The sequence below is a fragment of the Diabrotica undecimpunctata genome, chromosome 5 (genome assembly GCF_040954645.1).
Source record: "Diabrotica undecimpunctata isolate CICGRU chromosome 5, icDiaUnde3, whole genome shotgun sequence".
Classification (NCBI taxonomy): Eukaryota; Metazoa; Arthropoda; class Insecta; order Coleoptera; family Chrysomelidae; genus Diabrotica; species Diabrotica undecimpunctata.
Window position 1 is genome coordinate 17,648,595 of NC_092807.1, and position 17,425 is coordinate 17,666,019.

At 35.7% G+C, this 17,425-nt stretch overlaps 1 protein-coding gene across 3 annotated transcripts in view; it reads right to left on the reverse strand.

Annotated features, from left to right (window-relative positions):
- atos (atos homolog atossa) overlaps positions 1–17,425 on the reverse strand; it is a 148,488-nt gene that overhangs the window by 19,945 nt on the left and 111,118 nt on the right. For all 3 annotated transcript variants that reach the window (XM_072531597.1, XM_072531598.1, XM_072531596.1), the window contains 4 exons: positions 14,053–14,225; positions 5,690–5,916; positions 4,196–4,353; positions 2,104–2,783 (listed from right to left, as the gene is read on the reverse strand). In XM_072531597.1, coding sequence (XP_072387698.1) covers positions 2,104–2,783; positions 4,196–4,353; positions 5,690–5,916; positions 14,053–14,225 — 1,238 coding nt within the window. The remainder of the gene's footprint in view (positions 1–2,103; positions 2,784–4,195; positions 4,354–5,689; positions 5,917–14,052; positions 14,226–17,425) is intronic.

A 17,425-nucleotide genomic window follows, 5' to 3' on the forward strand; every position in this document is an offset into this window, starting at 1 on the left:
AAAGAAGTTGCCACTCCTGTCGATTCCTGGCAACTTTCCTCCATCTTCTGACCCTTAGAATCTTTAGGTATTCTTCCACATCATCAATCCATCTCCTTCAGGGTCGTCCTCTACTTCTGGTGGCCTCTGGTTTTGAAAATGTTAATCTTTTCGTGTATTCGTGATCTCACATCCTAGCAATGTGTCCAGCCAGCCTTGTCCAGCAAGTATTTCATCATTTTGAGATAAGCTCCACGTTTCAGCCCCATATATCAAAACTTTACTGCACGTCTTATATTTTTACTTTTTAAATGTTTCTGGAGACCGTGAACAGTTCTGTTTGTTATTGCAATGCGTCTTTTTATTTCGTCGCTTGTCGTGTTTGTTGCGTTTACTAGCGATCCAAGGTATGTGAATTCTTTGACTTGCTCAAAGGTATGGTTGTTAATTTGAATTCTCTTTTGGATATTTCGGGGGTTTTTATAAACCAACATTATATTTGGTTTTTTCCTCGTTTACCACAAGTCCTAATTCACTTGCCGCGTCCGCAAGTACCTGCCCACAATAACTATATCGTCAGCGAATGCGATAATTTGCGTCAATCTATTAAAAATAGTTCCATTCATTCTAAAATTTAATTGTCTGGTTGCCTTTTCCAAGGCAATATTAAAGAGGAAACACGCCAGCACGTCCCCCTGTCTTAGACCATTATTAATGTCAAAGAACGTAGAGTTTTCTCCTTCAATTCTAACACATGAGCTTACGTTTTGCATTGTTAGTTGGATCAACTTAACTTACTTAGATGGGATCCCAAAGTCTATCATTGCAATATACAATGCAGTTATTTCACACTGTCATAGGCTGCTTAGAAGTCGACGAAGAGATGGTGTGTATCTATGTTATATTCTAGTGACTTTTCTAGAATCTGCCTATGTGCTTGAATTTAATGTGTAGTTGACTTTCCAGCAGTAAATCCGCATTGATATTGACCAACAATATCCTTTGTAAAATGTTTAAGTCTTTTAAACAATACATTGCCGAAGATTTTATACGCAGATGCTAACAGAGTAATGCCTCTATAGTTCTTACACTCCAGTTGATCACCCTCCCCAAAGGCAATACGTATCTCAAATTAGATTCAATCAAGGCCACATAAACACTTTTTGCAATCTCGAAATCTAAGTGGTGTGCAACTGATTTGACAGCAAAGCAACTCGATGATATATATGGTATTGTTGTAATTTTTAAATCACTTCTTGTGAGCTTTTCTGGATTAGTTATGGTGTTTTGTTGTTTCTTTTCTTCAAGCCTGTAAAATTCCTTGTTTATAAATGACAATAGGTAGCAATTTTCTGTTAAAACCTTTGTTAGAACGTTTTTTTCTTCCTGAAATGCATTTTCATTAGAGCAGGTATTTTGGGCTCTAATATATAATGATTTGATAATTCCCTTTTTGATGTTTATGTTGTGGTTGAGTGGTAATTTAAATATCTGTTGGTGTGAATTGATTTTCTGTAGACTTTATTTGCATATCCTATATCCTGGTGAAATAGTAGTGAGTTGCTGTTTTCCTTTTCCATGGTGAATTTGATTGATTATTCTTTACTGTTATTGTCCATCAAAAATTTATTCAATGCTTCTGGTCCGTGAGGTCAAATGGAGAACACATCATCTACATATCTCCACCATACTGTGGATTGTTGGTGATGTTTAATGCACAATCTTTTGTTCGAATTTCTTCATGAAAATATCTGCTAATAACGGATATAGGGCCCTTGGCTAATCCATCGTTGCACACCTATTTTCTATATAATATTTCATAAGTTTCAATGTTTTACATCTGCCAAGTGTCCTGTTGTTTCAAGTTATGTTCATAAAAGCAAATTTTTTTATCATTTAAGAAAGATACAATGGAACTTTTTTACTTATTATGATAGCACCTTAAGAAAACTAGGAGCACTAAAAGAACATTTTGGTTGCAAACTGTAACAACTTTGTATAAAATGCAAAGTACGAACTGAAATTATAAAACACACAGCATTTGTCAGTTTTCTGCTTGAGACCAAAATTTCTTAGAAGAGGAAAATGTTTGTATGTATTTGTAACACTAGTATATATACTGACCTTTTTATTGCTGAAACTGAGTTGATAGAAGAATCGAAATCAAAACACGATTTTCCCCTTCTCACAGGCGCAGGACTACTAGTCAACGGCAAACCCGTCCTCGAATGGAAAACCATCGAAGCAGCGTTATCTAGATCTTTCCTAAACTTGGCTTGCTCCACCTGGCTCGGTACCTCTCCCTTGCTAACGCCTTCGTCGTCGAACTGGATTTTCTGTCTAACATGAGCTCTTTTTCTAAGATCAACATTAGAAATGTCTCTTATTTTTTTCTCTTTCAAAATTGGAACAGGACTATCACAATGTTTATCTACGTATACTCTAAAATTAGGTTTATCTCTAATACTAAGAATATCACTTTCTCGCTTATCACAATTCGCTATATCACTCTCGCTTGTACTCTTTTGGCCGCTGCGTTCTATAGCCTCGAGTAACAGCTGGCCCTTGTCCTTGTTGAGATCATTTTTGGCTACGAGAAGCGACCTCTGGCAGCAATTTTGGTTATTTGGTTTATCGGAAGCATAAAAATTTGAATTTTGGATGAATGTGTGGAGCTTTGGCCTGTTTTTGCTCGTCGACGCTTCGCAAGAGACGCTGGACTTACTGCAGAGTCGCTTCACGTTTAATTTGTTGTCTATTTTGACGTTCTCTTCTTCTTCCAGGTCTTCGCATCGGTGTTTACCCTAAAACATACATAATTTGTTGAAATAATGTATCCTTAATATTTTTTATCACAAATACAGGTAACTCAAAGAGCAAAAAAGGTTAGTGCAAATTTATGCCACATATGTGGCATATGTGGCGCCCTCTATCCGCTACATCAAAGTGTGCATCAAATTATAATTTCTCATATTTAAAAGTACCCAGTTTATGCATAAATGTTGACAAACATGAAAGTTATAGCCAAAAATAGAATTTTTAATTTGCACTTTAACACCCTGTATCTTTCTTAATATCAACATTTTATTAAAGCAATTTAGCTTAAATCGTAATATTTTAAAGTGTAGAATCTACTGTTTCTTTTTGTACAATTACTTAAGGACCACCCTGTATAACTGAGGAACTTCCTTATTGCTAGATTGGGCTATATAGTACAAGGGATTTGGTATTGCTTAACTCGCTCCCCAGATATTTCCATCTTAAGGTCGGCAATTTTATTCTTTGGGGACACATTCAAGATCTGATTTACGTGCCAAAAAGATTGGTTAACTTCAAAACCGCATTATTGTTGTTGTGAAGAGCATAAATGGGGACATAGTAACGCGAGTGTGGAACGAATTAGACTACGGTTTAGACGTGTGATGCGAGACGCTCACATCGAGCCTTTCTGGTAGTATGACTAAAATCTTATTCATTTTGATGTACAATTTAATATTAAAATGGTAAATGCCCAACGGTATATTCAGCAATGTCTGGAAGATAATGTGCCATTTGCCCCATTTGTTGGAGGAAACTTTCGTCTGATGCAAGATAATGCTCGTCCGCACATCGCAAGAATAACACGGGATTACTTGGATGAAGTTGGGATTTGTTTATTATCATGGTCCAGAAGGAGTGCAGACTTAAATCCAATAGAGCATGCATGGGATATTCTGGGACGGCGTATTCGACGTAACCATTGGTGAAATTTAAATCATGAATAATTTGGAGGAATCAGTTCGTGACAAATGGGGGCAGATCCCACAAGCAGACTTTGCTGCCTTAATCCGAAGTATGCCTGATCGAATGAGAGCCATAATTAGAGCTCGTGGAGGTAATACGGTAATACACACTAAATATAGTTTTTCATAAAAAATGTTTATATTTAAAAAAAAATAATTTTTGTTTTTTTTTTGCAGATTTTCAAATTTTTTGAATTGTTTATTGTTTTTTCTGTGTAACATTATTGAGTTAATAGTATAGTAATAGAGTAATAAATTTGACTTTTAAATTTTGTTTATTACTAAATTCTCAATTGGAAACATCCTTTCCATCAAACTTTTTTAAACGCCAGTTTTTAGAAAAAATCTAAGTCTTCGGTTAATTTTACACCACAGTGTATATCTTCTTAAAACACAAAAGTTATTTCCAAGCAAAATAATAAAAATAGTGTTACCTTTAGCTTGCAAGGAATATGCATCCTATCGTCAAGTAGTTTATTATTGATATCCATGTCATAAGCCGTTTTCATTGCGCAGTTATTGCAAGTTATCTTTGGAATTGTGGCACTTCTCGGTAAACTTAAACAGGAAACGTGAAGAACTATGCCGTTACCTAAAATCAAATATTTGCTACAACATATAAGGAGACCATTAGTTATTAAAGAAAAATTGAGAAAAATATTGTCCAAATATTATATGCCAAAGAAAAAACAAGTTTTTTAGAACAAAATTATACTCAAACTTTGGACAATACTACAAACGTTGTTGAAAATTTTGTCTATTCAAGTTTAAACACACACTGCATCTTCTCTTAAAGCTAAGCGTCCATAAGTCCGCTAAGTACGCATCGGATTAATTTTTCTTACCACCGATATGGCCACTCCGACCACCGAAGTGGCCGATGCCACTTTATTCGGATTTCTGTAGTGATTGTAGGTACCAGCGGAAAGTGGAGAAAGGAGAAAGGTAGTGCCACGGTGTAGGCTGTCTGAAAAAGCCAATACAAAGAAACAGCTGAAAGACAAGCCTATTGTAATAGTAGCAGACGAAATTTTCCGCAGTTAACTTCCTTAATACTGCCAATGCATCAACGTGTTCACAGACAATTATAGATACATTAAAAGACTTTGAAATTGATTATTCACAAGTTAAAGGCCTGGTATCAGATTCAGCAAGATACATGTCTGCTTGCTTTAAAGTTAATCTTGTTGGTGATGTTTTTGTAGGAGAGTTCAAGGAGTTACACAAGTTCAAAACGAAAAAGTTTCAGAGCAAAAGTCAAGTCAGCCTTTTGTCTTTCAAGAAAAATGAAGAACTCTTACTTGAATTTGAAAGAAAACGTGCCCAATCTCCCAGCAAAACTTTATCCAGCACCAGTTGTAACTAGATGGAACTCTTGCTTCTCAGCAGTGTCGTATCTTAGTGAATATCTTAATCACATACTCATTTTTTTTATGTGTGGGAGAATGAAAATTCCAGTATTAAATTTCTCAAAGACAATTACGCCGATGAAACTTTCATACGTAAACTAGAAATTCAAATGACTTTCACGTCAGGCAACGCTCTCGAAAACTCGACATAAGTCCGGCAACGCTCATACGTCTGGCAACACTGTCGAAGAGGATTAAAACTAAGCATGTTCGTGCTTCAGAGTTCAGAATCAGAACAGTTGTGTCGGTGTCATGATGTTCATTTTGAAGTTGTATGAAGTTCTGAAGTCTATTTGAATATTTCGATTTACTGATAACATTATTAATTTTGAATGAATAATAGATAATTACAAACTTTTATCTTTGAAAGGCCTAGCGATACGATAGGCGAGATATCTCTGGAGTCAACTTTACAGCTTACAGTTTTTTTCGCAAAGGTACGAACCATTCATTACCTCTCGATTGATAGTCATATATCCTACCGTTTCAGCTTCCAGACCAAATAAAAAGATAACTTACCTATATCGGTTTCTGGGAAATCGTGCTTGGTCGCCGCCAGGTGGAAATTCGACGTAGCTATTGTCTTTCCGGGAGCTGTCAAATGGTACCGAAAATTGTCCTCGTGTATTGTCAAAGGCCAGGAATCGTCTTGGGTACTGAGCCATGCAGTTATCTGAGAGAAATAAAGCTGGGACCTTATGGCGCTAGCAAGTTGTGTTATGTTGAATAGTAACGGTTCAGCAGACCTATTAAAAACAGCATTAATAATATTAATGTTAATATAAATTAATCTGTCAAAATGGTGGAAACACGTCATTAATACATTCTAAAACAATTAACCGTGTTAAAAAAAAAATAGGATAAAAAATCTGGAAATTAGTTAATTTTGAAAATCTTTGTATTTTTTGTTATCTCCATAGAATTTTATTTCCACTTAAAAAATGTAAGTTTTTATTTTTGTTTAAATTTTCATCCTGGAATATGCTACACGAAAACAAAAAACGGTAACAGAAAGATAGATTTTTAAACTGGGCAATGTTAGAAATAATAAAGGAACAGAAAGACAAAAAAGTAGTTGTTTATACAACTACACACTATACACATGAAAGAAATGAAAAGAGGAAAATGTAGAAATAATTCAAATTAATAGTTGATTAAATTACATTATACGGCAGGATCGCCGTGTAAGGTAAGGGCATTGGTGGTAATCGATTATCAAATCGAATCGATGATTGTATCGAAGATCGAATCAGATATCGAATCGATTATCGAATAAAATCGAATCGAGCTGATTATTGAATCTAATCGATTCTAGAAGTAAAATAGAATAAAATAAATCAAAGTAAATTAAAACCATCACTCATTGCTTTATAAGAAAGGTATGCTTCCTCTCCCCGGTCACTCCGTGAGTGCCACATCCCGTTTTTTAATATTAAAATTAATCTTTCTAATACATATAAAAATCTTAATAATTTTTCTCGTTACACCACACATGGGAGAAGTTGTTTTGAAATAATCGCAAAATAATTCCAGTATTTGACAAGATGCTGCCTAGATAATCATATATGTATTGTTAACTTCTAAATACATAAACTCTAGCTCCATCACAAACAAAAAACTAAGATTTGTGGGAGATTTCTTAGAGTAGGATTGCCTACAAAAGGTTCAGCAGAAGATAGCATTGATCTATTATAGAATCATTTCGAAAAAGTACTTTATATAACGCAAAAATGCTTATAATATCATTTTGTAATGAACGGAAGGAGATAAAATATTGTAAAAAAATAAAACTTGATAAGGCTGTTATTATATAATCTTTATAAACCATTAAAATGATGAAATCGAATCCAAAACATTGATGTTATCAAGTTTATTATCACGGAAAATATTGTATAAAACTAATACCTTTATTAATATATAATATATTTACTCCGCAAAAAACAAAAGACGAGTTTTGTTCATATGGTTGACGTTTAAAAGCGTAAGCATAACTTTATCCTCAGAGGATGACATTTTGAATTTAACTAGCCTTTTTAATCTCATGCTACTTTAGTGTGCACTAGCTGCTACGCCAGCGCCATGTCCGTGCTATGTCACTGCCATGTTACATGTTATGCCAGTTTGGTGGGCGCTCTCGCTAACAAAAAACAGGAACATTTTACCATAAGTCCAAAAAAATTCGCATTTTTAGCGACCCTAACTAATCTAAACAAATACCACGTACAGTAGTCTCTCTTTATAACGATTCCCTATATAACGATAATACCTCTATAACGATGAAAATAGTAAACGTTGTTTGGTTCGCCATAAGGACAATGTATTAATTCTTTCTCTATACCGATATCGTTCTTTCCTTATAGCGATGACTTTTCAGCGTTCAATAGTCGATGGCAAATGTCTTATTGTGTTTAAAGCCCAGACTAGCTCAGTCACACGTGGCAGGGTCATTGCCCAGCGGTTGTTTTGTTTCGCGCTTAAGTAATGCAACCACGCCTCCTACTCATTGTTATCCAAGGGTTGAGTGACACCATTTTATTGTTCAGGCGGCGTGCCTAACTGTTTTCACATAGATGTTGTCATCTATTGACGACTTCTTACTTCCAGTTTCAGTTGTGTCTCAGTGTGTGAACAGTCTTTATGTTTTCGAAAAAGCGTAAAGTGCTCTAGGTGGAAGATATCAATAATTCCGGCAATAGAGAAAGGTAAATACCAATCTGATGTCGTTCGCCATACGGGGATGTCCGGGCCAACTGTGGCTATGATATGGAAGGATAGAAAAACGTGGCTTGAAGCGGAAATTGAAAACAGTAGCAGCAAGAAGTTGTGGAAATCTCAGTTCGAAAATTTAGATCGCGATATGCTTCAATGCTTCTAGCAACAGCAGCGTATGAACCATATTCCACTTTCTGCGCATGTCGTCAGGACAAAAGCTGAGTTTTTTTGCAACAGAGCTTGGAATTAAGAATTTCAAGGCAGCTGAGGGTTGGAATAGCACGTGCAAGCTGCAGCACACGATCAACTACTAGCAGATCAGCGGAGAGGCTCGCGATATTAACAAAAACGTAACTGATAATTGGCTAGAAAACGTGTGGCCTGGACTGAAGGCACTATATGCATCAGATGACATTTCTAATGCTGATGAGACTGGATTATTTTTTAAAATGTCACCAAACAGAACTTTAAAATTTAAATCGGAAAAGTGCGTTAGTGGAAAGCTCTCTAAGGAATGCATTACGGTGTTAGTGGCCGCTAACATACCAGGTTCAGTGAAGAGAAAATTGTTAGTGATATAGAAGTCGAAAAACCCACGTTGCTTTAAAAACAGCAAAAATCAACCCGCGACCTACAAAGCAAACAAGAGTTCGTGGATGACTTTGGAAATTTTTGAAGAAGCGATAAAAAAATCGGATGTCGAGCTTAAAGGGAAAAAGTCTTCTGCTTGTAGACAATTGGCCTGCTTATCTTGTACTCTGCGACCTTCAAAACGTTGAACGTTGTATCCTGCCAGCAAACGCAACGAGTGTTCTTCAGCCCATGGACCAAAGTGTTATCAATAGTTTGAAAATCCATTACAGGAGAAGACTTTTGATGGAATTGGTAAAGAACAATAGCGATCTCAAACTAAATATTCTTGACGTCATCCTAATGATTGGTAAATCCTAAGACGAGGTGACAAGCAATATGATAAAACATTCCTTCAAACACGCTAATGGCTAGAATGGCTAAAAGATCAAGGAATGACTTGAACTTCCTATCACCTACGCACCGGAAGAGCTAACAGATTTTGGAGAAGATATAAGAATAAAAATATAGCTACAACATCTGGATTTTCTGACGAGCACATCCTACAAGCAGTTCGTGTAGAAGTATAAGAAGAAAATAGTGACCCAGAAATGGAAGCAGAGCTAGAACCAGCTCCAACCCCTGAGCAGGGATTGGATGCAACAAAAGTACTTAATCGGTTTTGCAAGTACAAGTATATACAGTGTTAATTCATTTATAATCGTTTTAATCAATTTTCAAATTGCAATAGGTTATTTAGTACAGTTTTATTAATGTTACAGTAACGATTTTTATCTCTCTCTGTATAACGATCTCTCCTTATAACGATGAAAATTGACGGTCCCTTGCATATCGATATAGAGAGAGGACTGTAATTTGTTAATTAAAAGTCCATAGCCAACAACAATAAGTAAATAGAAATTGCATTCTCATTGTAAATAACAAACTGTAGGACAAAATTTGACAACAATATTCTGAATTCGCTAAAAACTTTTTCTATCATCTGCGCACTTCGCTATCTTTAGCTAGTGTACCACTTTATATACTTGTTAAATAGACTACCATTGTTAATGGAATTTTGCCCCTTTCCAAAATGTGCAAAATGCACAAAACATTTGGAGGGGTAGCTGACAGGGAGTTTCGCTATCGAAACACAAACATACCATTTTTTTGTTAATTTATATTTATAACAAGGTTGTTTTCATTTTAGTAAATTATTATCTACTTTGTATATGAAATTCTCAAGATTTTTACAACCTTCAAATAAAACTATAATTTTTAAATTCGTGCCGCGTTTTCTAAGAGGATATTAAAATAAACAAGATATAATTTAATAATTGTTGCAATAGTGAACCCAAAATTACTTTTTCCAGTGTAAAACTAAATTATTCTATTCCAAAATTAAACCGATTAACCTCGCAATTACAAAAAAATTGTACCAAAGGAAATAAACTTGAAAAGTTTTTGTTCAAGGACAATTTTTATGCTTTTATTACATCTATCTCTCTTGTTTCGCAATCGATATTTTGTTTTACCACACACGATACATAATAGGTAGATTCAAGGTAAACTGATTAGGTGCCTTCGATAAGAATACGAAACTGTGAACCGAAACAATCATGCTCGGATTTACACTCATTAAAAATAGATGTCATTGCTACACTGTGAAAAATTAAATACTGTATTTCTGTTAGTAAACTGTAATAAAAATTTTATCTGTTGAACTTAATAGATCTTTCTTTTTTCTGAAATAAAATACCACCCGCGAACAAAAACAGCCTATGGCCACCCTAACGGAAGAGTCTCTGGTACTGCAGGATAGGGTTGCCCAAGCCAATAAAAATGATAAAGTACCAGGAACTGATCAAATTTGTAGTGAGCTCTACAAGAATGGTGGCGACACCCTGCTACAAGCACTGCATACACTTTTACTTCTTGTCTGGTAAAATGAGATCATGCCGTGTGAATGGTCTCAAGGCGTGATAATGTGACAACTACAGAGGCATAACCTGTTAACAACTGCTTACGAAATACTAGCAAATAGTTGGAAAATACCGGGCCGGATTTACTCCAGAAAAATCAACAATTGACCAGATTCATTCAATAAGACAAATCCTCGAAAAAACATTAGAATTTAACATTAAAACCCATTACCTATTTGTCGACTTCAAGGCCGCATACGACAGTGTCAGAGAACAGTACTATACCAATTAATGCGTGAGTTTGATATAGCAGAAAAATTTATCCGATTACCGAAAATGACAATGTCTAACTTAAAAACCAGCGTTAGGATACAGGGAGAAATTTCTTGATCATTTGAAATAAAGGATGGACTCAAACAAGGGGATGCCCTGGCTTGGCTCCTATTTAACATTGCATTAGAAAAGGCAGTCCAAGACACACGAGTTAGAGACGGCGGTCCTATGTACAATAGATCGATACACATCTTAGCGAACGCTGATGACATTGACATAATAGGGCGTAGCAAGCGAGATGTTGAACAATATTTTCTAGAATGGGAAACGGCGGCGAAACAGGTCGGTCTAGTCATCAACGAAGACAAAACCAAGTACATGTTGGTTACTAAAGATCCTAGAAGCAAATGAGAAACGGGAAACAGCATTTGGAAGTCATATCCTTGAACGTATTGACAGCTTCACATACGTTGGCTCGCTAGTGACTACTACCAATAAAACAAGCGAAGGTATTAAAAGACGAATAAACCTTATAAAAAGACTCCAAAAACAATTCCACTCAATAAATATCCAAAGAAAAACTAAAATTATTATATACAAAACACTGCTGAGGCCGGTCCTCACATACGGGGCTTAAACATGGATTCTAACGGATTCTAACGCAGAAGGATGAAAGACTTCTGGGAATATTCGAGCGTAAGATACTCCGCAAAATATTTGGAGCTATAAAAGATCAAGGGCAGTGGCGCAAAAGATTTAATTTCGAATTATACCAAAATGAACCAGATGTAACGTTCATTAAAGCACAGGCACTTAGATGGGTCAGGCACATAATACGACAGCAACTACCTGACAACATGATTGTTAAAAAGCTAACGACAGAAACACCTATAGGAAGAAGAAGCAGAGGTCGAGCGCGAATTAGGTGGTTAGATGGGATACTAGAGATCAGAAGATGGCAACACATTGCCAGAAACCGAACAGAATGGCGTCTAATCTTAGAGCAGGCCAGGATCCACAGAGTATTGTCAAGCCAAAGATGATGATGATGAAAGCTATAAATACCGGGCGGAACTTACGGAAACGACTTAAGCTACAAAACAAGGAGAATGACCTAAAAATCTTTACCTTGAATATATGACCATGAGAGACCTCCAAAACGAATTTATGAGAGCTGGACATCGGAGTCCCAAAATGAAACTCACATTTGAGCAATTTAGTCTTACAGTTTTGGAAAAACTGTTGCTAACAACAACACCCTCATTGCCAGCAACACCCTGATTTACAACTAATGTAAGCAATATTGGACATGTACCTGTCAAGATTGGCCTGGTCAATGAACAAGGCAGGACTCTTGGAAAAAAAAGACGTACATACACGAAAAATACACAAAGATACTACGCAGAGAAACCTAGTCTCTGCCTAGGCGAATATTTCGTGGAGTATTCTAAATAAAATATTGCACGGTTATTTTTTTGTCTTTCATGAATAAATTTTGATGTTCATAAATATTTATTTGCATTATTTTATGAAGATGCTCAAGTGCGTTCTCTGCATATTTTTTGACAATCCTACAAATATGAGGAGGACACACATGTGTACTTTGCAAAAAATACTAAAAAATAGTATTTTGGCTAACAATGGGATGTTTACAGTTCATTAAGTTAAAAATTTTGCACTTTCTGTTAAAAAAATACCTTCGCATGAGCATACTACTCTTATTTGTATGCCGCGAAAGGGTTAAAAGATTGAGACTTATTCTTTACGATGAATATAACAGTTTCTGGAAGAAAAGTTATATTCATAGACATAATACAAGATAGACTGATCGTTGAAATACCAACCTGTTCCCCCAGTGCGACAGAAAACTGACGCAAAGCAATCCCTGCATATCTTTCTAATTTGCCAGGTTCATCGACCACGTGACCCAAATGACCAATGAGAAGGTCACGTGGTCGATAAACTCGGCCCATTAAAAAGAGATGCAGAGACTGCTTTGCGGAGATGAATGAGATAAGACTGACCGAGAGATTAGTTTTAATCGGTCAGTGGCAGCAAGAGTGGGAGGCAACACGTGATGTGGAGTAGTGGACGAAGTCAATAATCCCGAACCTTCGAGCTGGGTGGACTGTAGGCATAGGCAGCTGGATTATTATCTGACGCAAAAAGCTACCTTTTTAGGTTTAGAAGGGCTCAGTCCGATCAGTGCCTTTACTGTGGTCTCTCGGATACTGTGACACACACGATGTTGGAGTGTGAGCGTTGAGCGGATGAACGGGAGAAGTTTGAAAGAGTGTAATTGCAGAATGTTTGATTCCGTGAGCGAAATGGTGGAGAAAATGATGAGGGATGAGTGGTGGTGGACACGGATCCACAAATTTATCAGGGAGCTGCTCTCTTCAAAAGAACGAGAGGAGAGGAACTCGCAACAGAATTTTAAAACAAGCGAGTAGCACCTCGGTGTGGTTCGTACTGTCGCAGGCCGAAATAGGAGTGAATGAGAGACAGACGACGCGAGAGAGAAGGCAAGGGGTTGAAAGTCTTTGGTGGTTCGTGTGGATGTAGTTTCCCCGATGTGTGGGAGAAAGAATGGGAATCGGGTGATAGCAGGGCATCAGAAGAGATGTTTGCCTTAACCAGCCCTTCCATCCTTGTCTGGTGTGACAGAGGAGAGGATTTTAGTTGGACACCGACCGTCTCGAAGTGATGACGGGACGAAGTGTCAAAGGTCTAAATCCCTCGGGCATCTCGTCCTGGCACAGCTTCGTTAGGGTATTAGGAACCCAAGACTACCTGTGTGAGTCACAGGTGTCTGTCACTTTGCGATAATTTATGTCAGTGACATAACCTGAAAAACGGCCAAAAACTCTTATTTTAGGTTAGAGCATCTCAGAAACCAGAGCCAATTAGGCAATTTGGAGCTCAGATTCGGATTTAGCGTACAAAAAAACCTTTTGAGAAGTATATTCTGATCTCTGGATCCAAATATTGGTCAAATGTTGTAGGCCTGTGTAATTTAGACGATATTGTTTAATCTTACGACCTGGTAGCATGCTAAGATATATTTTAAAATAAGCTAATCTTGATATTTACAATAAAATATCTTAAATCGATTCTGAAATTCTGAAGACCCTCACTATTGATGCCTAGTTTGCCTAGTATGCCTAGTTTCCAAAGAGTCAAAAATTTTACGGTAGTCCACATTGATAAACTGTTTTAATGTAAGGTAATATATAGAAATGTCTAATTATTCTTTGTTATCGATTTGAAGATCCACCAGGCTTCTGTATTAAAAATACAAAATAAGTATAAACCTAGACTATTTTTTATTGCTAAGTACTAATGGTAGATTGGTAACATGTCGCATTTTTAGTAAATCACAGGTGATAAAATATCAATACTTACTTTTTGGGGCCGACGCTGAAATGCCACTGTTCCAAAACGTAAATGCCGTTCAAATTGTCGGTCGTCTCGTCAACTTCTTTACACTCACACGTCAGGATAACTTCGATGCACAACGGTATGTCCTTTTTGCACAAACTTATGACTGTCTCGCGGTCGTTTTCGTATTTCAAACACTGTAATAAAAAAACAAATGTTACAACAAAATATGCAAATATATGTATATGCGTGTAACTAATTATAAAATACAATTTATTTTAAAATTACTTCTGTCATAGAAGTCGAATTAAGAAAATCTGTTGAAGCCGAGATGCTAATAGAGGAAACATTTATGTTTTAGACATTTTTTAAGTAAATACTATAAAGTACTTGTTTTAGTTCAATCTACATTGTGAACTATTCATTTCAGGCAATGTACTTTAAATCCATATATTGCTATATGAATAATTCAAAAACAAACAAAAATGCATTAAATCCCATTTTAAGACCAAGCAAGCTGATATAATTCCATCATATTTAACCAAACTGCAATAAATGCTTGAAAAAATATTTCTCTAAAAGTTTTGTTCAGTTTTCGCAAATTACCAAAAGTTGGCAATCACAGTTCTGTTCATTTTTTTTATTTTGCTTACTTAGGTACTTGAGAGGGAGTTGTTTCTTTGTACGTTTGCATCAGACACTGCATGTTAATTTACTAAAATGGAAGACGTTGTATCTAGTATTTGTGTAAAAGAGGGTAACAAGGAAGTCGAAAGAGAATGGGTAAAGTGACTAAAAGATCGGTTAAAAAAAGTAAAAGGTAAAAACACATTTATTATTTCTAACGGTTTTAAATGGTGATTTAAATTATTTGTAGGTATGAAGATAAAGATCCGTTAATAAAGAAGTTTCAGAGACCATGTAATCAGTCAGGTATTACAGCTTTAAATGCACTAATATTAAATTATCTGATATAAGACGATTAAGGCAATCTTTTTACGCTACTACTGATAAATCAGAGCAAGATACCAAACTATCTTATACGATAACTGATGGTCTTATAGAAAGAAAACGAGGTATCAAGCCAAACCCTCGCTCTCGCTCATTTAATACTCTTTATCATGTAACAACCATAAAGGGTACGAGACCCACAAGAGTTTGTCTAAAATTCTTGTCAACAGCTCTAGGAATCAGTGAGCGAAGAGTAAATAGAGTTTGTAACAAGAAAAAATACTGTTGCACTAAAAGAACGAAGAGGGGGAGAAGGTTTCTCATAAAAAGTTAAAGATAAAGAAAAATATTATTGAATTTATTGGAAACCTAAAAGCTTGCGAAAGTCACTATAACAGATCCAAATCCTAAATATATCAAAATTACATAAACTATATAACTCACAATGTACAGATAACGATATCTCCAGTTTGACGATGTTTGCCAATATTTTTAGAACAAAATTCAATATCAGATTTTCTTGCCCTGTATCTGATTGCTGTTCTCTGTGTACTCGATTAAAGCCCAAAATTAAAATAGCAAAGGATGACAAGGAAAAAAGCGACTTGATGTTACAGTACAGAATTCATAATAAAAGAGGCAAGGCTTTTTATAAGTTAGCAAGAGAAGTGCCACCGGATTCAATCAACTTTTGCTTTGATATGAAGCAAGTGCAGCCCCTTCCACGAACATCTATTAATGATACTTTTTATGCTCAACAAGTGAGTTTTTTCGGTTTTATGCTGTGTCGACATGCACGTTAAAGGTCCCGTATTCTACACATGGATAGAGGATATGGCTGGACGAGGATCAATGGAAGTATCATCTACTTTACTTTGTCATCTGGATTCATTTAATCTTGAAAATAAACAAAACGTTTGTTTATTTTGTGACGGATGTGAAGGGCAAAATAAAAACGCCCATCTTATCCATTCCCTCTACTATTGACTGAAGAACAAATCGCCTGAAAACTTAACTGAAATTCATCTTACATTCCCTGTTAAAGGTCACAGCTTCTTACCAGCTGACAAAGTATTTGGACGCGTTGAAAAAGCCGTAAGAAAATGTGCTTCTTTAAACACAAAAGAAGAATATGAAGAAATTAATCGCTCTTTTGGAGCTGTAAAAAGCCTTTCATCTGATTGGATTCTGTGTGATGTTAAATTGCAATCAAATTTTAAAAAATCGATGGAATATCAGATGTTAAAAGAATTACATTGAAGAAAAATCATCCTTCACCAATAACCATTACTTGCTTTGAATACTTTAGGTTCGAAAGTAACTCTGAAGTTCCTAAAACGTTGCTTAAGAAAGGTAAAAAAGACTTACAGTTGACACTAGAAACCGCGAGATTAGGAAGAAGTTTTCGCATTGGAAACTCCGAAATTGAACACAAAACTCCAACTTTCTGTCAAAAATAATATTATTAATAAAGTTCTATAGTCAATAAAATATTTAATTTTAACTAGGTTTAATTCAATTAGTTTTTTTTTCGATAATTCAAAATCACATATTTTGGATTTAATACGTTTTGCTCAGTTGCTCCTCACTCTCGCGGTTGAATTCCCAGTTTTTTTTCTAATATTTGTCGGACGGTAAATATCTGATCTATAGTTGACCTTCCAGCACGAAAGCCGCATTGGTAGTCGCCTAGAATATCTTCTGAATATGGTGTGAGACTCTTTAGCAAGATAATTGATAGCACTTTATATGATGTGCTAATAAGCGATATGCCTATATAGTTTCGGAATTGTTCTTTGTTTCCTTTCTTATATAGGGGAATTATAACGCTTCCATTCCATTCTTTAGGCATTTTCTGTTGTAGCCATACTATCAGAATGATGTCATGCAATTTTTGGTGTAAAAGGTTTCCTCCTTTTTTTAACAACTCTCCATTTATGCCATCATTTCCTGGTGCTTTATGGTCTTTTAGAAACGCGATCGCATTCTTTACTTCCTCAAGGGTTGGTGCTGGTATTTCGATATCTGGAGCATAAATTATTGGAAGAAAAAATTTTGTCGCCATCTTTAAAATACCCGAACAATGGAAAAAACAGAAAACAAATTTTTTGTAATCTACAAAACTTGCATAATAATATAAAAGAAGTTTAATTTCCATGTATTATATAGCAAACTGTCGATTATTTTTTCATCACAGAATCACCCCATGACGTTTTTTGCACTTATTTACTAACACCCTATATATTATTCTAATGGACTAAAAATTTAAAAATTCAATGTAAAATCACTGTGGAACGACTCTACTAGACAAATGTACCAAAGGAGGCTAGCACAGAAGATACATCTGAAACAAATAGACGACATCGAAGATATAAACGCGAACTGGAAGAAAATTAAAAACAACATTGAAGAAGCAGCAACAGAAGCTCTAGTAAAACGCAAAGTC